This window comes from Haemaphysalis longicornis, unplaced genomic scaffold (assembly GCF_048455015.1).
Source record: "Haemaphysalis longicornis isolate Haplotype H1 unplaced genomic scaffold, Haemaphysalis longicornis Haplotype H1 scaffold_1, whole genome shotgun sequence".
In the NCBI taxonomy this organism is placed as follows: domain Eukaryota; kingdom Metazoa; phylum Arthropoda; class Arachnida; order Ixodida; family Ixodidae; genus Haemaphysalis; species Haemaphysalis longicornis.
In genome coordinates this window covers 256,524,370-256,547,047 of record NW_027526203.1, presented here as the reverse complement: position 1 = coordinate 256,547,047, position 22,678 = coordinate 256,524,370, and the positions used below count along the sequence as shown (strand labels likewise).

Sequence of the window (22,678 nt, the reverse complement as noted above, 5' to 3'; positions counted from 1 at the left end):
TCTCATTTGCACCCCCGCCCACTCGGGCCTGGAGGGAAATGAGGTGGCTCATGAGCCGGTCTGCGAGCTCACCAACCGAGCATCAGATCATCCTGCCACCACTCCTACCTCAGCACCCCTCCTTAGTCTAAGATATCCTAACTCACTACAAGGACATAGACGCATTTATCCACACCCGCACGCCTCACTCACTGGACACCAAGCGACCGTATAACGGCAAATCCAGATGAACACCCTCCCTTCCTGAGCACTGTACGCATACAGCCCGCTCAGTCCTTCCTGAGGAGACTGGGCCAACATGCCACACACGTTATAGCAGTGCCTCACTATGCAGGCCAACAATTTTATTTGTGACGAATCAGGCTGGGAGGTCGTGCTGCTCAGCCCCAACAAGGACATCCAGACGGCTCTCGTGGCTCTGGCGATCCGTGTGGGTCCTCCAGTGTTTCAGCGAGACCCGCCACAGCATTCACCTCATTCATGAACGGCCCGGCCACAGACGCCGCCGTCGGGTGCAAGCTGGACTCAGATGCCATAAAGTCCTCTCTCTCTCTCTACTTCCCAGGCCGGGTAGCGCCGGCTTAGCATAGCCAGTTATTCGGTCATAGCTTTACAAAGTCGCGCCGGCAACGATCGCCAGCGCTATTTTTCACCGCACTATCACCCTCTTTCATGCATCTATTAACTGCTTATCAGCAATAGCACCGCTCTGGCTGGCGGTGACAAGTTTTAGCTTCTGCGGTGTCGCGCTTACACTGCATAGTGGGCTTCTTGTCCACAGTGCAGGCAGATGCCATATAGCGGTGTTTTCGCCTGCAGAGACGCTCCGTATTTTTCAGCGTTGTTCACATCTTGTAAACGACGCAACATGTATCTACGAACTCGGCTAAGTGCGTGTGATGGATGGCGACGGTCGAGATTCATTCTCACAAAGACAAGCAGTGCCAGAGTGCCGCTCGCTGGAACCGCCAAAACGTGCCCGCACGTTTCCCCTACAGCCGGGAATGCTGCTGGCTGCAGCATTTAAAGGAACCTTCCAATAGCGGCGCCGTACTCTTCAGCGCCAGCGGTGCTGCGTCAAAGTTGCAAATTTATGTCAGAGTAAGTTGGAATGGTGACGAGGTTAAACAGATACACAAATATATTTCTTGCGTGTTCGTCCGGCCCCTGCTATATGGAGAAAAATAATATTTGACATATGTTGTCGTAAACCCGTGATATAGCAATTGCGCTCTTGAAATCGCCACCTTCGGAAGCCTATTTAGGGCCCCTTTAAAGGAGTACTGACACCAAATTTTGACGCCTAAAAAATGATATAATTGGCTTCAGCAGTTTGTACAGATGCCTCACAGAAATTTTTGCAGCGATCCGAGGCCGGAATCACATCTAAAATCGATTTTGATTGTCCAGGCCGCGAGCTTCCACAAATCGGCAGCACTAGCGAAATCGCTTTCGGCGTGACGAAACAAACATCGGCCTGCGTGTCTGGCCGGTTCAGGGTGACGTCATATAGTCGTTTTCGGAACCGGAAACGATATCCTGCGCTGCTGTTGTCGGTGGTATTCGTTTGGGCAAGAGACGTGGGCGTAGCTGTGTGAGCAATGCTTGTAATCGTTGCGTGTTCAACGTCTTTGCTCTTCAGTTCGTGGCCGGCGCATGGTGTTCCCTTGCACTGGTGCCGAAAACTGCGCGGTGCCGGCACCGCGCGGTGCACGATGTCGACGGGCACCGCGGCGACGCGGCGGTGCGCGTCGCTGAGCTCGCCCAAGTTGTGCTATGGCAAGCTCGTGGTATGCTAAGTACTGCTCGTGGAAGCCTGTCCGAGCAAATCGACGACGACGCCAAGATGCATTATTTTCCACGCGACAACATGCAGCGCTAAACGTGGACTGAGTTCGTGCGCGGCGGCGGCCGCAAGAACTGTCGCCCAAGCAAGCGGGCTCGGGGTTGCACGGGTCACCTTGAGTGTTGGGAACTTTAGGCTTAGTATCGTGGCGACTATTTGATCGCTGGTATCTGTACAACTGCGAATGACCATCCCTTACACAACTTTTCACCTCACTATCATCCCCTTTTTCGCAAATGGAGCTTTATTTTGGCAATAATTTCCGTTTCAGCGATCGGTGACCAACACATCTGCCGCGGCCTGTTTTGATTCTAGCGCGCAGGTGGCGCCATCTTTCGGCCGCTCGCCGCACCGCGGTCCGCGGTGCCGGCAGTGCTGGGTAGGAGCGCCGAACCTCCGCTGCCGGTCAGCGTATACGCTTACCATCGCAGCAAATATCTGAACGCCACTTTTAAATTCAGCGCCGATAACAACCCCTAGCACAATTTTTCAACACACTAACATCTACTTTCTCGCATGTGGAACTTCTTTTTCGCGATCAGATTGATTAGAAGAGTGGCGACAAGCTGTTGCTATCACGGTCTGCGCCGGTTCGAGCCGCAGTGATATTAAAAAACGGACGACGGCGAAGACATCGCCGGCCTAATCGCCTGCCCAAATAAAGTTGTTCTGTCTGTCGGGTGGCAGCGACTCATCCGAGTCTGACGATTCAGACGACATGTCGACTGCGCGGGCGAGTGCGGACCATGTGCAATTGTAGCAGACGATGCGGCGAACGCATGGAGGAAAGAAAAACGTCCCTGACGTCACGGGTGAGACCGTGACGTAGGCTGGCCCGCTTGCAGGCTGGCCTTCGAAGAGCCATTTTCCCGCGCGGCGACCAAATTTGAAATTGGTTGCAATAAACGTGCTATAATTAATTCTGTGTTGGCGGCTGACGGCTTTCGGTTCGATTTTCGTAATTACTGGGCCAATAGGTATTCTTTACAGGATAAAAACTGAAAGTGAGAAATTTCGTGTCAGTACTCCTTTAAAGGGGCCATGCAGACAAAATTTTTTATTATAAAGACTGTTTTACAGTGCTCCTTGCGCTTGTCCGGCAGCAAACGATGCCGTATAAATTGAGAACTTATCAATTTAGGTTAAAATTTTGATTCTCCCGCCAAATCGTGTTTTCGTGGTATCTGCCATTAAGTAATGAGGGCGGGTATTTAAACGAACTTTCAGTGTGTCATTAGGCTCTGCAGCCTTGCTTACCGCCAGTCCTTCGAGATGGTGCTACCATAGTCAGCCACAGATAGTTCCCCGCTGCTGCTGTTTTTGGCCATATTTGCATCTGGCTTGTTTTTGTTACGGTAGAAAGTAACAGTTCCGTAAAACATGGGGTATGCTCTATAAACAGGGTCACGTAAGACAACGTCGCTTACGCCAATAGGCCAGTGCTGTGCAAGAAAACTGCAAAGCGGAAATCTGGTGTGCAGCTAAGACAAGCATAGTGTGCCCAGTACCAACAGGAGCGCGCATCAGTAATTCTCTGTGCATGTGTATTTTCGTAACTTTCATTGTTTACTCCACCATTCGTACTGCTGTAAAATGAATTTTTATTACATTACTGTAAAATGAATTTGCATTGCATTAAAATGCAAATAGCTCATTTGGCAAGCTAATAAGCCCTGCCAAATTTGCGTTTGCTGGCATCAGCCAATTGCACAGCTGGGCACGACATCATAGGTTCTGTTGTGGGAAATGAGCTACAGTCGATCCCGGATATATCGAACTCCAAGGGGAACGCAAATTAGTTCGATATGTCGATAATTCGATATATAGAATACTTGCTTTCACATAGGATTTCCAAGGGGGTTTTGGACTGTTCAATATATGCAATAATTCTATATATATGGGTTCGATATATCCGGGATCGACTGTAGTGGGTCGCATGGCCATTCCCTTTTTACTAATTATATAGCTTATTTAAGCGAAGTGTGCGTTAAAAGTGGTGCCAGTATGGTTCTAACGAGGCAATCTTTCGAATGAACCAAACTTGTGTTTTGTCTGCCTGGCCCCTTTAAGTTCTTCCCGGATATTGGTCGATTGATTCGATTGATTGTAGGGTTTAACCCGCCGATGCAACGCAGGCGATGAGGCGCGCCGTAGTGGAGGGCTCCGGATTAATTTTGACCACCTGGGGATCTTTAACGTGCGCCGAAATATCGTACACACGGGCGTTTTTGCTTTTCGCCTCCATCAGAAAAGCGGCCGCCGCGGCCGGGAATCGAACCCGCGACCTCGTGCTCAGCGCCCCGGATATTGGATTGGGAAAACTTCAGTGTGGCCTGCAAATAAAGTCCTATTGCTAGGTCTTCATGACTTGGCCGGAGTCGTCACCGCAGATGTAGCCACCCGGCTAGGTTCCCCCGCTTCCCGTCACCGGGTCACCGGGGTCCCCTTGCCTGGCAAGCACCACGATGACTCGCTGGACAGCCTGGAGTTGTAGACTTTGATCTGCAGTCCGCACCGCCTCCTCGAAGGCAGGCGGCATCCTTCTTGTGTTTGATTCATCCAGGTATGCGAGACAATACCAGACAAGGTGCTCAAGTCTTGCTGGGGCTTTGTGACAGGTGGCATCCGGGTATGTCTCGGGGTACATCTTGTTCTGTAGGTAGGGGCTTGGGACCGTCTTCATTTGGAGTTGCCTATAGACAACTGTCTGCTTCCTATTCAATTCTTTGCAGGGCGGCGGGAGCGTGCGTCTGGCAAGTCGATAGGCCTGAGTAATTTCTTTGTATGTAGGTAGTCATCCGACCTCACGTGCTGCACCACAAATGCTCTACGACACTTTGCTCGGCGCGGTTACTGAGTTCGCGCGCACGAGCGTGTGCGGTTTCATTGTGGTTCTAGGCACATTCCGACACCGCCCCTGCATGTGCCGGAAATCACTTATAAAGACGTCAAATGGTGTGGGATCGGATTGTCACGCAGCTCCAGCGCAATGTTGCCAGACTTAAAGGCCAACTGAACTCAAAATTTTATCCATTTTGGCCATTTCCGTATAGTCTGCCTAAAAAGACTGCCAAATACAAAATACGACAGCTGAAATACACATACCTGCAGCGCAAATGACCATCAAAAAGAGGAGATTTTCAAAGCAAAATTGAGAGCGCGGCCATTACAGCCTGCAAAAGTGACATTCCAGCTGGCCCAGCTGGTGAGCGAGTGGCGGAACACGGCCGGCCGGTCGAGGAAACCTGCGCACAATGCTTCGCCCAAGGAGAAAGAAGTATTTGGCTTGGCTCTTGCTTCAGTCCTAGCAGAAGAGCACCCAGCAGAGCTCTACTGGTTCTCCTGGCTGGCCATAGGAAAAAGCACAGGGCCAGCCGCAATGTCATTTCTGCTTTATGGCTGTTTGCGCGATCCACTGGCAGGTGCAGCATCGACTACGATGGACCTATTTTAAACGCTTATAATTAACCCGTTTCATGGTTTGGTTGGTTTCGTGGTACATACTGTAAATTCAAGGTGAATTTGGCAGAGGTGAAATCTGAGTGCAGTTGGCATTTAAGTGCGACATGTGCCCGATTGGTCGGAAGTATGGCCATGTATGGCTGCCACGACTAGCTACACGCATGAATTGGAGACATGCTGCGACGAGTGCGTGAAAAGAGTCATATGCGTCGCTCCGCCCAATGCTTTCAGATTGGTTGGCTCCATCTACTGTTCTCGCTCCATAGCACGCCCCGTGAAATTATCAGAACTGCAACTGCTGCCACCAGGGTCTCTTGGGGGCTTTGAAAAAAGCTTTCACAGTGACATCATTATGACACCTTCAGGCTCTCATTGGCTGCGGCCGCACGGTGATTGCAACGGTCGTCGTGAAGCCCGTACAAGTCGCTCACGGTGCGAAAATTGGCCCTGTGCAACTGCCGGCCCAATCAGTCGCATGGAAATCACATGCATGTGTCTCACGCTTTAGAGGAAGATTTGGCAAAATATGAGCGCGTTTTCGGGGAATTTTTGTTTCGGTATACGATCGCACAAAACCATCAAAATTCTGGAGTCTCGCAGACAACTCGGGACACCAAACAGGCATGTACTTATGTATTTAAAAAACTTATATATTTAAAAAATACAACTCCCTAGCTTAATTAAAAGCAAAAACAGGACCTGACGTTTTGGGAATTTTTGAAAATGTGCCATGCTTACAACTTTTCATTGCAAAAAATTTTCTCTGAAAACGAAAAATAAATACATTAACTCATTTTTTAAAAGCATGCGAAGTCTCGACAGAAAAAAGAACGCAGCAGTGGTAGTACAGTAGTTCACATTTTTCAGCATTAAAGGTTTCGAACTTCGGGCAATCCGTCTAACCCATTCGGGACCAAGCTGGCTTCGCAATTTTTTCAGAAAGGCAAAGCTTTTTTCTGCTAATTACCGATATCACATTCCCTGTGCACAAGTAGCCAATATAAACAATCCATCCAAATAAAAAATATCGTCCTGAAAAACCTGTCCCATCTGCCACGAGAATGCAAACTGGTTCCCTGGACAAACAAAGGTTGCACAAAAAAAAAAGTGGCTGGTGACTGTCACTACATAATCTGTTTTTCCTAATATCTGGCCAAATTGTTGCAAGTTGTCTTTAGGCCCCACTGCTATTGAGGAAAAGCAGTATTTATAATTGGTTTGTATTTTGTTCTTTTGATGTTTTAAACTACTGAAATTTTTTTAATTTCGCTGATAACTACACAAACTCATCGAACCGGTTCGCGAATTGGTTCAAAGCTTCTGAACCGGTTCGGTACGTGATTTAGTCGAACCATGACTGAACAGGAAAGAAACGAATTCACTCGAACCTGAACCGGTGTTTCTCGGTTCGACAGCCTGGTTTATTCAATCATTTACACCTGTACAAAACCAAAGGGTATGACTAGAAATACAGATCCTTTCAGTACATTTTAGACATTGTCACCCAAACACTCCTCAATGCGATAAACAAAAACAAGTACCAATGTAGAAAGGGAGGAGATGATGTAACAGCACGGCTTGAGCAATGTTTACAGTGCCACATTCCAGTCCAGGAATGGTTGGGCGTAGAAGTGGCCAATCTTTTTGCCATCGACAGTGTAGTTGTATGACTTAAAGCACCTGTCGCAGAAGAAGAAGGGGTCGTCGGTGACTCTCTTGTTCTCGTATGTTACCCACCTGGGAAAAGCAAAACCACAACATCAATGAAAAAGGTGCAGCACACTAGTTTCCGGCCAAATTAAAACAGCATGTTGCAGTATTTCTGCCTCCGTGCTGGTGGGTTGCCATACGTTACATGCTATGAAGTAGCCCTATCACGACCATTTCAAGCTTGGTATTCTGAAATTTGAGCAACCGCAGCCATGCGGCCATAAAACCTTGAGCCACACGTGGTACAGTCAATCCCGAATACATCGAACTCCTGGAGATTGTGTAACAATTCAAGATATAGATAATTATAGATATAAAATATGCCCATCAGAAACTTATCTGAGAACTACGCACATCACTGAGAGCTTTCAGAGATCGCGACAAGCGGTAGCTTCCCGATTTGTTCCTCAAAGCATGGAAAATACGGAACACAGCGCGACGACCGCCGCACTTTATTTAGCACGGAAAAAGTCCGTCAGCGTTGTTTGCTTATCTTCTCTATCATGAAGTTCACAAAACTATCTTCAAGCTTACTAACGCCATTAAAATGAGAAAGCCTGGTGCCGTCCACTGCATGTTTGCTTACCTTCTGCATCATGAAGTTCACCAAACTATCTTCAAGCTTACTAATGCCATTAAAATGATAAAGCCTGACGCCGTACGCTGCACTGCCATAGCCACTAATTACGTTGAATGCTGACGCAAGCTTGGCTGCTGTAGGCGGTTGGGAAGGTTTGCTTCTTCCATAACGGCGATCCCCCCATCGTTGCAAACCACCACCGCCTGCACGTCGTCGTCAACCCTTATGGCTCCGAAAACACACTGCCGCGGAGAGAGAGAGAGAGAGAGAGAGAGATAAAAAAAAAAACACGCAACAAACACACACTATGCTGCACCGGTCTCCATGCCAGCAGAGTCACCGCTTGGGTCACAATAAAGCCCCTCCATACTGCTCCCGTCCGCCGCCGGCCGTGGCCGTGATGGAAGGGGCTTTAGGCCTTTAGATCACAACACCCTCCATTAGTTTCCCCTCCTCTTTCCCTTTTGCATCCAATCACGCCTTGCGTTTTCGTTGTCATGAGGCTATCCCCATGCTAGTGCGTCGAGCAGGTCAAGCAGGTGTTGAATGCCACCCAAGCGGCACGATACACGTGTACGTGTTCGATACACATGTACAAAGGTGCTATACTCTTGCACAGGATCTCCAAGGGAATGCTTGGACTGCTCGATATATGCAATAATTCGATATATCAGGGCTTGATATATCCAGGATCGACAGTAAAAGGAAGAAGCTTGCAGCATCTAAGACTAGGACTTAGGTCTACAGGACCGAAGTCTATTTTGTGCCATGCAGAAAAGTACAGGGGTGGAACAGGGTGCATGGGTTTGGGAGCAGTCCTGGGAGCAGGCACAATTGCCTTTTGTAGCAGGCTTGGAGCAGCCAGAAAGGCGTTTTTGGAGCAGCTTTGGAGCAGCCAGAATTGCCATTTGCAGGAGATGTAACACCATTTAATAGCATTATGGTTCCTCCCTAATCTCTGTACAGGCCGATGTGCAAGTCCCCTGCCAAGTACCTCATCTCTCAACTATTCTCAGGCATTCTACCATGCACTAGAACCTAATCTAAACCAGGAACGAATTAATTTTACTATATCTAGAGGTTTACAAAATGTGGAGTCATCTACCCTCGGATCCAGCGTGTGTGCTGCATTATTACCGCTCGAAGGCCAAAGCTCAAGCGGAGAGTCGAACAGGATCAGATAACAGGCATTGCTTCGTGTCCACCAAACAGCAGTGTTTATGCGACCCCACGGCGGCATTCCGTAAAAGAAGGTGTTTGCTTGCATTTTTTTTATCGAACAGCAGTTTCAGTGCGTGCAAAGCTGAACATAGCTTTTTCTTCATCCGTCACAGGGATGCAAGAGTCTACAAACTTTCGCCGCAGACAGCGTACCTAAGGGGAGCGTGTCAGAAGGCCCTATTAATATTATACCATCCTCCACTAAGCAAAGCCAACCCCAAAGTTGAATTGAATTGAATTGAATATAAGTTTATTTATTCTTTTCTGGATAGAGAAAAACGGGGGGGGGGGGGAAGGCAAAAAGAAACCAGCATCCCTCCGTTTAGCAGGGAGTTCATTTCAAGTTTCAAATTAATTTCCATTTCAAGTTCACAGGCGAAAATGAGCAGATACCTCAAAACAAAAGTGAAAAACTCCGTAAGGCGGAGCATGATTTCGCAAAATAAGATAGAGGAAAATACATCTCTAGTTTCTAACTCTTGCTACAGCATAGCCACAATATAAAAAGCACCGTGTCACTCTGTTCCTCACGCAGAAAAAAAGAATTCGACCGTACCACCACAAACATAACTGGAAAAGCTCTACGCAAGTAATGAAAACCTTTGCAAACAGCGCTGGAAAACTACACTTCTTGCTGAACTTCACAAACGGTAGTTGCTCCTTTGCACTTCATTCAACGTCTATGCAAACTAAGGCAAAGCACAAACATTTTGTGCTGCCAACTTTTTTTTCGCAAATAAGGCCAAAACACAACACAACAGCTAAATCTGGACGTTTCCACGCGGCGCTTTTCGGACCATATTCGTACATAACAGGCGATCCCGGCATTGCGGTTTACGGCGTGTTTCGTCGTTTTTTCGTGCGCTTGCAGCGCGGTAAATCGTTGAGGTAAAGGTCTCCAAGCATTGCGGCACGGGACAAAGAGACGTTGTGACAGAATCGCAGTCACTAACGGCAGAGAAAACGCACCCGGATTGAAAATACTACGATGGCAAACGCGCGCCTGCAAAAACAAAACGAAAAAAAAAAAAAAATGGCGTCAGGGACGCGGAACGCAGGGCTTGCCTCGAGCGCGCGTGCACCTGCCAATCAGCGGCTCGTAAACGATCTTCGCGAAATCGGCAGTAACGCTCGTTCTCCTCATGGGACGCCATTTGGAGATAGCGCGAAATACGCACAAAGAAAGAAGCTACAAGGCTAGTCTAAGATGGCCGCCGCCGGCAGTCTGCTTCGAGTGTGGCGCGCACGCGCAGTTCAAGCTAGAGTTCCTGTATATAGCTCCCGCAGGGAGCTAGCTATATACAGGAACTCTAGTTCAAGCTTTTTTAGCCCGATTCTCGGTGTTTTGCGGCTCCTGCTGCATTTACAAAGTCGACTTTAAGACCTTTCCCGACCAAATTCAGAGCGGTAAAACTTTCAGAGTAGGTGCTTGAGGGTATGGAGACTTCGAAAATGCGTTTTTCCTAAAATGCATTTTTTCACGATTTTTAACCCTTTAAGACCCACGTCCCCCTTATTAATTAAGGCGAGTTTGGCGCAACAGGGGCGGTTCGGCGCAGGATGGCGCAGCTAAACTTGTTTGGCGCTCAATGGCGCAAATGGCGCAGCTGTTCCACCCCTGAAAGTAGTGTGAAAGCCAAATGAACAATTCAAGGCACATAGCAGTTTTGTGTCCTGTAGCTATACAGCAGAAATAAAAGTTAGGGCAGCAGAAACATTGAATACGTTGAGCTGCGAATGCAGGTAAAAGTGGGTGAGCAATTTAATACCGTACCAACCATTTTATAGCTTTCTACTGTTTCCTGCTCAACACAAGTATAAGTGCACTGCAAACTAAAGCAGGGAAACTAAACTATGCTCATGTAAGGCTGGCCGTAGATGGACACAGTCAGTGTGCGGTTGAAAGAACTGAACTCTAGTCTTGAAATGTGCAGAGAACATTCTTCTCTAACAGCTCGTCGCCATCTCAGACACCCACCCACTTTGGCTTTCACAACTTCACCGTTCCATGCCTGGCTATGCCACTGCTGCAAGACACGCTGAATTGGATTGGTAAGTACTATATATTTTTGAAATGTTTACAAGAGCTTGTCATAAACAGCTCGCAACTGATACAAATAATGCTATTTTTAGTTTCCTGTTACCCCTGCATTTCTGTGAGAACAGGAAAAAATGGCCACAAATTTACAAATGTGACACTTCCACTGACACAGCAACACGCAGCTCAGCAAGTCACAGTTCGAAAGGGCGTGTAGCCACTCTGTTCACACAAAAGCCACAAACCTGATTTTTTTTAACACACACACACTTAGAGTGGAACTTGCAGAAAGGAGCCTGTACAAGTTTCAAAGTGAGCCTCCCTCCCTGCTTCAGTGATTTTGCTTTCACACAGAAGTCGCAGAGTCCTGTGGATACTCAATGTGTCTTGTGCACACAGGATACAATCAAGTTTTGACACACTGTAGCTAATACGCAGAAATTAAGTCTAGTGAACCGAAAAAAAAAAAACGTAATAATTTTAGATCTGTAGTAATAAATAATATAGCTCCTTGCACCACGGTGGCATTTGGAGTTTGAAAGAATCACGCAAGCTTGTTTTTGCAGACTCCCAGTCAGAAGCCATGAAAGCAAGTACAGTCGAACCTGCTACAACGAACTTTGCTTCAACGAAATATTTCCAAATCCCCATCAGTTAGCCACAGAAGTCAATTCGACACAATCCTCGCCACAACAAACCATTTCCCTGGCTTCCTTTTACTTCAACGAAATTTTAGTTCATTGGGGCTGGGTTTACAATAAAATAAGCATAACGCCAGCTATCTAACTTTTTATACATTCAGGACGCTTAGTTTCGCCCAAAACGTGCCTCACGCACTCACGCCACCACCCAAAACAAAAACAAACTTGTAGGTGGACGCCATTGTTTGCTGGTGATAACGATGTGGCTGGCCGTCTTTACATGAGCCACAGGCCCGGTTCACCAAGCCGGGGCTACAGCCAATCCGTATCCATTTGAAATCGCATGAATGTGCTCTACTGCTGGCACGACGCCGTCACATATGCGTTGTGAATAGCTATGCTTGCAGTTTTCTTCTACCATTCTTCAAAGCCAAAAGCAAAAGTAATGTTTTCATGTTTATTCTTGAACCTGCGTCATCCAGTCTTAGTCGCGAGTGTGTGGTCGCGTTAAATGCAAGCGCGCGCAGCTTGCCTGCCAAGGTCAGTTGCTGCAGTGCCCAGCCAGAGGGTAAGATAACGGCTCCCCTCCTGCCACAAGTGGGAGGGGGGCTTCCAAGATCCTATCTCCAATTAATCAGCTCGGTGGACACGCCTTGTTGAACAGCAATACATTTTGCACCTGCACTTCTTCACCCTTCCCCCCACCCCCTCCTCCTCCTCCGTAATGCGCTCTTTGCGTGCAGGTAAAAAAAAGATAGCCATTGGTATGCAGGTTATCCGAATAAACATGACGTTGCGCATCACCCCATTTTCTAAACATCATATAATGCTGCCAATCATGCAAAAATATACAGGGCTATTGTTCTTGACCTTCCATGGTGTGTTGGAGCACATTTCGCCTCAAGGAATTTTTGCTTCAACGAAATTTTTCACACGTCCCGTCAATTTCATTGTAGCGGGATTCGACTGTACAGTGAAATCTTGGTGTACTTCATGGGGCCGCTGCAACTTGCTCGTTATTCTGTAAGGTCGTTGTAGGGAAAATACCAAAATGTAAGATAAACTTCTATTCCAAAAAAACGGTGCATCATAGTGCTTATTTTTCACAAAAATTGCCAAGTAATTATGACATAGTGCACAATTATTTGAAGCAGTACGAGACTCTTTTTTTTTTTTTTGCTTTTATGCATACAGCACAAATGACTCAACTCATTCACATTCCTGTAGACCGATTCGGCCACCGTGCCTTTCCCCAGGAACACGCGGAGTGTCCAGCCCATCTGCAGTCATCGCAAACTCGTTGCAACCTTTGAGTGCTGCCGCGGCGCCCTCGAAGCGTGCGACTTCGACGTTCGTACTGTCCCCGCTGCCTTCCCCTTCCTGAACACTCTGCAGGATGTCCTCTGTTGTCAGCTCCCCTGACGTTTTTGTAGCTTTGCCACACTGTAAGGAGCCACCTTACTCCCCAGCTCACCCGCATTGCCCTCCTCTACTTGTTTGGCACTTTGTGGCTCCCGCTTTCTTAAGCGCTAACCACATGGAGCGATTTTTCCAGCGACGCGACTAGGATCAGCAGTCGCCGAACCGAAGTCGCTCGCCGAGGCAACCACATGACAGCGACGGCTCGAGCGACTGAGGATGGCGATTTCAATGTTGCCGCACTGCGCATAGTAACGCGCTTGGTACGCTGGTTGTTTGCAAACATTTCTTTTGTTCATTTGTCATAAAAAGCATGACTAAAAAGTATTACGCCTTCCTACCTTGCTTTTTGCACTTCATTGCATCTCTAAAACTGGTTTGGGTTAGCGATAGCGCACGCTTTTCCTTCTGCGCCTCGTCTCTCGGCTCCAACATGAACGCCGTGAAGAATTGGCTTTCTTGACGTCGTTTTAGGGGCGAAGCTCCTTAAGTCATGGGTCTGTCCATCCCTTGTGTCTCGTGGTACGTGACCGCCGCATGCTTTCGGAGATGTCGCAAAGTGGGCCGCGTTGCACGCGCAAGAACCGGCTGCAACCGGTAGCGCAAACTCGGCACCGGGAGCGCGAGCTTGTCTGTGTTCGCCAACGGAGGCGCGAGCGCACGTGCACTGCGAGGGGGAGATCACGCAAGAGATCACGCCACGAACGCAGGCAGTCGTTCTCGGAGATCGAACGAGACGCAAGGACCTTTGCTCGTTTCCTCTCGTCTTGTTCGGGCACAAGTTCGCCCTAAACAGGGGTGAGACAGCTGAACCAGATTTGGGAGCAGCTTTTGGAGCAGCGAAATTTTGATTTTGGAGCAGAAGAACCTTGATTCGGAGCAGAAGAACGACATTTATTATGTCACCTTAGAAGCCTAAAAAATCAAATTTTTGGCCACTCGGGAAGGGGGGGGGGGGAGTGCGCTTTTTAATCGGTTTTGAACATACATAACACTGAAACAGCCTTTCAATAAAGTTTTTTCTACCTGAGTATCACAGGGAATGAACTACACTACCTTTTTCAAACCATTTTTACATTCTTGGGCTCTATGCATAGATAACGCGGAGTTTCGTTGAAAATATCGAATTGAAAAACTAAGCAATTTTAAGGAATTTTTATTATCCTGTGAATGCCGAAGTTGTTATGTTTGTAATCCCAGACACGGCGTTACGCACAACTGAGAGCCACGGCAAAAGTTGCGCAAAGCGAGGTGACAGTCGTCGCACCCCACCAGCCCTCCCATTTCAAGCCCCAAGGTGGGCGTTCACTACGATCGTAATTAGAGTATTGGTATATTGGTAGAGTATTGGTATTAGAGTATTAGAGTATTCCTTTTTGCATTAAATTTCAATTCAGATAGATGACCCCTTATTACTAGCGTGCGATAATAGCCAGTCCCGCTATCGGACACTGCATGAACATATGGCGGTGATGCAGCCTGCGCCGCCACTTCTGCAGTGTCCATCGTCCCACTCCCGCCGCTCGCAAGCTCACTGTCAATAGCAGCAATAACTCGGCGTTTTATAATGCAGCAATGAGTCCCAAGTGTCACTTCAAGCACGCACCGCACCTCACACTCAAGGCTGAAACACGGCGATATCGCGGGTACCCCGTTGTTTTTGATGAACCCTCGTATTTCTAGTCGCGTAACTTCCCGCAACAGGTCATACGTAAACCCCTCCACCCCCGTAACCAAAACCGCGGTAGAAATTGGTGAAAAGCACTCTGCCTGAACCACGAGACACTGCTTCGCCCAGCGGTCATGTTTTCCAATCTTCGCCGCACCGAGATGGCGGCGCCCAGTAATGTCGTTCTGGAGATGCGGCGCTCCCAAAATTACCGTTTTAAAATCAACTTGCACACGTAGTTTGTGAAAACTTTATATGGGAAAACTTTAAAAATTCGCATAATATAACATGTGCAACCCGACATTGTGACTTTCGAAAAAACTATCATGAGGACAATTTTATGCGGGTTTTTTATTGAATGATCAATCAATTAAACCTTTACAAACAGCATCACATTCAAGGCACTGGAAAATTATGCACTCAGTAAGCATTTTCCCCCACTGAAATTGACGGGAGCGTTAAAATCCTTGGCTCTCATACTGTTTTGGAGCACTTTGGCGCAATTTTTCCAATTTTGAAGTTTTTGGAGCAGCCTGGCGCAGGAAAAGGAATTTGTATCAAAACTGCGCAATATGCGCAGCTGTCTCACCCCTGCCTAAATAAAAGTTCTTTCTTTACCGTTGTGTCCCATCCTACGTGACAAATTGTGGTGGAGGTGCGGGGTAGTCCTCGATCGCGCGGGGTCTTTCACCAGGTCTGGGCCTGGGAGCATTGACTCCGAAAATAAAAGTTGATTTGTACAATGTACGCACACAGTCTTACGTCTTTCTTAATGATGTAATGGGCGAACTTTCACGGGAGAGTTACGGTTACCGATGATCTCCCCCTCTTGAGCTTCGCCCCACTTATCATCATTCATTCCGTGGATATGGCGTGATTTTTTTTCCCACACGGGTCTCACCCAGTGTGTGCGGGAGCCTTCTTGCTTCTGCTTCAGCGTGCACACAAGCTTTGCCACGCAAAGCTTTCTTTGCCGCTGCACCGCAAACCAACGTTTATAGATGCCGCAAACGCCGTCTGCGTGGATTTGCAAAATCTTCCCCCCGTTCTCTTCCAAAACCGGAGGTTGCGTGCTTACGTAGGGGCTCTCCTATTGGCTAGTCGCTGAGGACACTTCCGGGAGGCGAGCGACTGTTTCTGGCGACCCAGAACCGAGCGATTCGATGAGCGACTTGGTCCGCGGCGAAAAGTAGTTCGTCGCTAGTCGCGTCGCTCCCCAAGTCGCTTGCAAAATCGCTCGATGTGGTTGGGGCTTTACAGCAGTTTTGAATGATAGAGGAAAAAAGCGGCAGAGAAAGAAATGCGTGCCAGCAGAGCGCTTCCCTCATGGCATCTTATTGGGCACAGGATCAGGGTTGGATGGGGAGGGTGAGGGCAAGAAATAACATTCTTGTGGCTGCATGAATGTCTTTTTTTTTGTCTTTTCCTGTTCTCGGTACAAGCAGGTCGCACAGTATAATTAAAGCAAGTACTACTGAAAATGTTTATGGGAAAAGAAAGTCGTGTTTTTTTTGCTCTGTGTAATCTCCACCCCAAGTTTTCACTCGAAACATTGGAAAAATATGTGCGGCCATAGCACGAGTATATAGTGTAGTTCTAAGAACAGTGTCTCAAGGAATTATCTAAGATGCACATACATTGCATACATTGTTTTACTGCACAGCCCTTTTAAAGACAAAAACTTGCTCCCCTGTCAACGACTTACTCGCTAGTGGCCTTTAGGCAGAGCATGCAGCGGGCCCTGTTGCCGACAGAGTAAGTCTGCAACACCACCGGATATTCCTTCAGACGCTGGTTGTCACTGGGGTGGATCATCCTGCAAAGGTTTAAGCACATTTTATCAGGGGTGGAAGTGGGCCTGAACCTTTGGGAGCAGATCAGACACCAGGAATAATGCTGTTTTGGAGCAGCTTTGGAGCAATAAAAGGTAAGCTTTGGAGCATCAAAAGACATGTTTTGGCGCAGTGCAAGAGTATTAGGCACAGAATTCTAGGGTCCAACACCATTTCCACGCAATTTTTTTTATTTCAATTCAGGTGGCTCTTATTCAACATTTAATACTGAACCAATAGCACTTGTGAGAAGTTAAAAAAATACATGTTCCTGCAACTAAAACATCACGGCTGCCCGAACAACTAAAAGAAAAAACTCCCACCTCCCCTCGCGGGAACCCCTGTGTAGATGCGATGCATAGGCGGAGCGGCGAAGGGACCGCGTTTTATAGCGCGCATAACGTTGAAGGGACTGCGTAAGCCGGTCCCAGTCGATGACGACGTTGGCATACTTGTAAAGCGGCGTGGACTCTAGGTGTTTGAGCCAAGCGTGGATGTTGCTTCACCGGAGAACGGCACACCAGTTATATGCGCAGCGCGCCCGAAGGAGAGGAAACCGCGGAAGAGAGAGTACTGCACATGCGCCGGCCCCAGCGCGTCTGCCGCGGCTATGACGCAACACAATCCACTTTAATCCAATCCAAGCCAAGCCAATCCAATCGAATTCAATCCAATGCCCCTCGCGAGAGAGTGTTCGCTATCGGAGAGGAGAGGGGGTGAGCGGCGGAGAGCGCAGCTGGCGCGGCAAGGAGAATGGGGGAGGGGTGGACAACGCCGACGACGACGACAACGCCGGAGGGACAAGGCGAGTGAATCAGATGCTCTACATCTAAAACTAGGTATCCGTGGTGCTTGGAATAGCTACACCTGCCTATATTCAGCAAACGAAAATACGCGTTGGTGTTATTCCAACACCGCTGCTGACATTAAAACAATCCAGAGAAGGCTAGAGATGAGCAAAATGTTCCCTTTTGCACATAATAATAACAGTTTACCGTGATTCTACACCTAACAAGGCATATGAAAAAAAAAAATCATCATGCCCCATCAATTAACTCTTTCGGGACCGCTCCATAGGCCTTCGATCACATATGATCGATGGTTTCGCGAGCCTGCAGAATACAAATTTGCGCTCGATGGAACACCTAGCGACATCTAGGAGATAGTTTGAAAACTGGAGTTTTCTCTTTTGTGAAGTTTCTTTTTTTATCGCCAGGCGGCAACGCGTCAGATGTTTTATTCTGACGGGCAGTGGTTTCAAATGTAAACAAACATGGCGTCATACTCGCGCGAGCGCGATAACAAATACGCCTCGTCTCGTCTCGCATATCTTCGCCTTCTACTGTTGATTTTAACGATGAGAGTGGCAATGAAGAGTCGGAATGCGGCTTTAGAGATCGGATTTCAGCTCGAGTGAGGTTTCTGGTGTCGATCAGCCTGGAACATCAAATTGTGCTCAAAGGTGGGTGTTGGTTTCAGTTTCAATTGGCTCTGGAGTAGGTTTGTGCGCTCGAAATATGTTCTTGCTGGTTTATATTTGTTCGCTAGGGTGTTAACTACCTATGGTGGTGATATCCTGCCACCAGCACAGAAACAGATCAAGTTTTCACCGAGACGAGAGCCAGGCGTGTACCTGGGTGACGACGTAGCCAAGGCCTCAGTGCCAAAGAGATCACACACAAAACAAAAAACCAGTTACACCTAGCCGCATCAAACTTTCGCGATAAATAAACAAAGCATTGTGTTGGATTTTGTATATCCTGAAATAATTTTATTCTTTTTTAATGTTTTTATATTTGCACTTTTTTCTATCTTTTTCTTTATATTTTTCACGAAGTTCTTGCTTTCAGATTTTTTCATGGTTCTGTCGTCAGCGTTGAAGTAAAACTTGATATTCTATGTCAAAGAACATATAATTACCTGCATTTTGGTATATGCTAAGGCAGGATGGTGCCTTTGCTTTATGTAATAAAAAATTTGTACCGAGACCTCCCTTTTTCATCACTTTTTCCGGCGGTCCCGAAAGAGTTAAGCGTGACTGGCATGAGAAACTAAAAGAACTATACAGCATTGCATAACTAAAACTGCCTACACTTCACAGAAATTAAAAATAAATATAAATGTAAACAAAAAGAACCGAGAGAAAAAATATCCTAGTGCATTACCCACATCATTGACTTAGTAATGCAGACTTGGTAATCTAAGGTTCAAGGGACAGAGAACCGATTTTTGCAGAGTACCGTATTTACTCGCGTAATGATCGCACTTTTTTTTTCCAAAAATATGATGTCAATTTAGGGGTGCGTTCATTATGCAGGGCGAATTTTTCACGAAAAAACTTTCAGCGCAGAAAACGCAAGTAAGTTGCAGGTCAGAATTTTTACGATAGGTCTCATGAAAATGATAACCATAATAAATAAAAACAATCAAAACTCCACGGACCACCGCCAGCCGCATTGCAAAGTGACGCAAAATGCAGTGTTTTCATGAATTACGAACGCGCCGGAACGAGTTTGCTGCGAGGTGAGAACAGGTCGACCAATAAGTGGCTGGTGCTGTAACAGTGCGGGCATCAAAACAGACACGGCTGCCGACGCAGCAATCTGAGCGCGTTTTTCTCTTTGTCTTGTGAGTACATTATGTGCATTTAGTGAGAGTTTGTTCCGCACCAATAATGAACTCATGCTTGCCGATATCGATAATATCGGCAAGTCTGCGGCAATAACGTAGCTACGTCCCATTTGAAAGAGGAGGATACATAGGTAAGCCCGACCATCGTCAGCTAGACGATGGTCGGTATGTGTGTGGTATGTGTGCCATGGCACACATACCACATATGGCTGCGGAAAGTTCAGGGTGCGATCATTCCGCGGGAAATAAAAAAAAAAAAGTCGTATTTTGACGACGAACCTCAGGGGTGTGATCATTACGCGAGGGCGATCATTATGCGAGTAAGTACGGTATACATTCTCTAGCTCATATAAAAGTCAGCGTTTTATATAGTAGGGTAACCACAAGCAATTTGTAAAAAAATTGGTGGAAATAATTTTAATTTGGCACTTAACTTTCCAAAATCTAAAAGGTGGTGGTACTACGAAACGTGACACTACTTTACGTGTCGTGGTCATGTGACCAGCAAACCTTGCAGCTACTGAAACTACTGAAAGTTAATTCACTTATTGAAAACCTTTTAACACAAGTATTTGTATAAGCTTGAATTCACTACATTTTTAGGCATTCTTTAGAAAATTTTAAAGACACAATGCCCGCCGCTGCGTCGCCGATGGGTTGCTCTCAGTGTGGCTACTGAACCTCCATGCCCAGAACCACCAGCAGCGTTCAGTAAACGGACCCTGTGAAGGTGCTTCCTGCTTGTGTTGTACGTTGTTGTTCTGCCGAAACATTTGTATTCAGTTTTCAGAAACGCCAGTGGCAGCTTAAAAAAAAAATAATAAAAGGGCGCGCCCCGGAAGAATCGAACTGCTGACCTCTGCAACATGAAGCCAGCACTCCACCTTTTATCTATCCCAACAGATCACGCCTTCGTACTAAATAGAGTACCATATTTTTCGGTCTATAAGTCACCCCTACCCTCAAAACGGCAGTTTTCCCGGGAGGGGGGGGTGAAAAAAAAAACCGCATATAAGTCGCACTGGTGTACAAAACGCACTGGTTAATCAGGTAAACTCATAGAGGACCAGTTCAATAGAAAGTGCGGAGAAAGTACATGACTGCGGTGGCCACCGCCTCTGAACGCATCCCCCGGTAAGCAGTGCTAGACACGTGCATCTACCGTCCAAAGTCTAGAAAGAACTTCTCAAAAATGGTTTAGTGATACAAACACATGGCATGTACTTACAGACGGTGTTAAGGCAAAACCATCGAAGCCTTCTTCCTCCCGTTCGCTAATACCCCTGTCACACGGGCACTTTCAATCGCGATTGAATCGATCCGGATCGAGCTCGATCCGGATCAGGCCGCTGCTACACGGCAGTTTCAATCGCGATCGAGCTCCATCCCGCTCGAACTCAATCCTGGTTTCTCAAGCGCGATCGTGGCTTCCAATCGCGATCGAACGAAAGCGGCGATACTCTCGTTCCCGCTCAGCAATGGCACAGAAGGTGACAACTTCAACTAACGCCACAAATTGTGTCAAATAACTTGACCGAAATAAGCGTTCGGTAACATTTACATAGTTACGTATACCTACGACCACGCGAAATTACCAGACGCAGGCCACAAGTACATTGTTAACACCATCTGGCGTACACGAGCGCAACTGGTGCAACTTCTCGATCGCGATTGAAACAGGTTGTGTAGTAGCGGCGGTGCGTCGAGCGCACTCGAAAACTCGATCGCGATTCACTTCAATCGCGATTGAAAGTGCCCGTGTGACAGGGGTATAACTAATAATTCATTCATTTAGACCATATAGCTTTGTCTCTTAAATGGGAATTTTTAGATCTACGAGCCGTGCGTGTCCTCCCAAAATAATGCAGGTGACAATGACGTACTGTAGTGCGGCAACTATGTTTGTCTGTATGAGAGACGAAAAGCATTTAAAACTTGTCCCCAGCTAAAAATATTGCGAATTGCAAGCTTTCATATTCCTGCGTGTTTTTTTTTTTTTTCAGTCACTGGAAGCAGCCAGCTTTATTTATTGATGGCCTAGTGTGACATACCATATTTTCCGTTGTATAAGTCGCGTTTTTTTTTTTTTTTCTGAAACTTTCGTTGGTGTATTTTATCCACCGGTGCAACTTATGTGTGGAATAAATTTGGTGCGTGGTGGCCGCACGTCGTCCGTGCTTGAAAAGGTGCCCGTGTGCTGCTGTCAGCGCATGTTAATAAGAAGTTCTAGGCCGCTATCACCAAAACCGTTTCGAGTTAAGGTATTTAAAGGGATGCCCTTTCATTTGAGATAGAGAACATAGACACGACGAAAATCGGTTGTCTGCCTCTTTAAAAATTACAACTAGGTGAAGTTCACCCAGATAGCAAACGCGCCCCTGTTGAAAAAAAAAGGGGGGGGGGGGTTAATGCATGAAAGAGCAATCTTTAATGTGAATCAGGCACAGAAAAATGTCACAGATTGCTTTAACCGTAGCTGCCAATGAGTGCTTACAGCTGGCAAGTAAATTGGTATTGCTTGTGTGTGAAACCTATAAACTCTCGTTTAAAGCAAAAAGTGATTTCTACACTTCGGAATATCGAGGCAGAACTGTAACAACAACAAAAAAAAGATACGCAGAGAGTCCACTGATGAGGAATAGATGGCTAAGGCCCAGTAAGCAAAGAATACCATTGCTTGAGTGAGTGGAGCATTACCTCATGTCCGAGAAGACAATCAGGTGTTCGCAGTAGCCCTGGTGGACATAGACGTAGGGGTAGCCGAGGCGAATCTCCAGGTCTTCAAATTTGCTCTCCTCCATGCGGGCCGTCCTGAAGGGCCCCACCTGACGCCTGGGCTCCTCCGCCCACTCTCGGATCACTCTGGACAAGATATTCACAGGCACTCAAGCCGACGAAATAAAGGACACAACCAGCAGTCAACTAAACGCATTCTCACAACTTCGCAAGATAGTTTCAAGATAGTTTCTTTCCCAAAACAGAACTGTTAAAGGGACACTGAAGTGAATGTGTCAAACGTCTGTGGTTGCAAGCAGTCGCCAACAACTGCAGCAGCGACGCGAAATGAAGCAGCTCACCTTGGTGATGCAACTAGACGATGTTCAAGATTTTACAGTTCATACATACACACTTGCGTTTGTGCCAACGTTATTTTCTTTCTTTATGAAAAACATTAGAACTATTGGCAACAAGCACACGTGCTGGAAGATCTAATCGTTTACTCAGAGTTGTTCAAACCAGTTTCGGTTTTGGTTCTGTGCAACACGATCATTGCTCCCAACGCTACCGTGATTGCGCATCAGCGATACTTCAGGATTTGCCACGACCCACTATTCCCATGTTGTGAATCACTACAGAAATGGGCTGGATAAACCTTCTAGCACTGCCTCTCGCAAGCAAGCATTGTTTCATGCCCTGGCGAAGGACACGCCAAGGCGGACGCAGTGCTGAACGCCCTTTGTACCACCGCAGATGCTCAGCTGAGAAGCGTTTCTCCCACACCTCTGGAAGCTCACCTGCCTCCTCTCCAGCCACCGGGTCATAAAAGGCACTCTGACAGGGGGGGGGGTCTATGGTTTAACCTGCGCAAAAAGTGCTGCTTGCACCTTGGTTTTAGGCCGTACGATAAA

General features: G+C 47.1%; 1 protein-coding gene across 2 annotated transcripts in view; it reads right to left on the bottom strand.

Annotated features, from left to right (window-relative positions):
* Positions 1–6,685: 6,685 nt before the first annotated feature.
* Positions 6,686–22,678, bottom strand: part of LOC144144627 (snRNA-activating protein complex subunit 3-like) — a 63,950-nt gene continuing 47,957 nt past the window's right edge. The window contains exons 7-9 of one of the 2 annotated variants that reach the window (XM_077676149.1): positions 21,747–21,911; positions 16,292–16,402; positions 6,686–7,045 (exon numbers count right to left, since the gene is read on the bottom strand). In XM_077676149.1, coding sequence (XP_077532275.1) covers positions 6,898–7,045; positions 16,292–16,402; positions 21,747–21,911 — 424 coding nt within the window. In that variant the 3' untranslated portion in view covers positions 6,686–6,897. Of the gene's footprint in view, positions 7,046–7,683; positions 7,802–16,291; positions 16,403–21,746; positions 21,912–22,678 lie in introns of those variants that run through there. The other variant, XM_077676158.1, reaches the window with a different exon arrangement.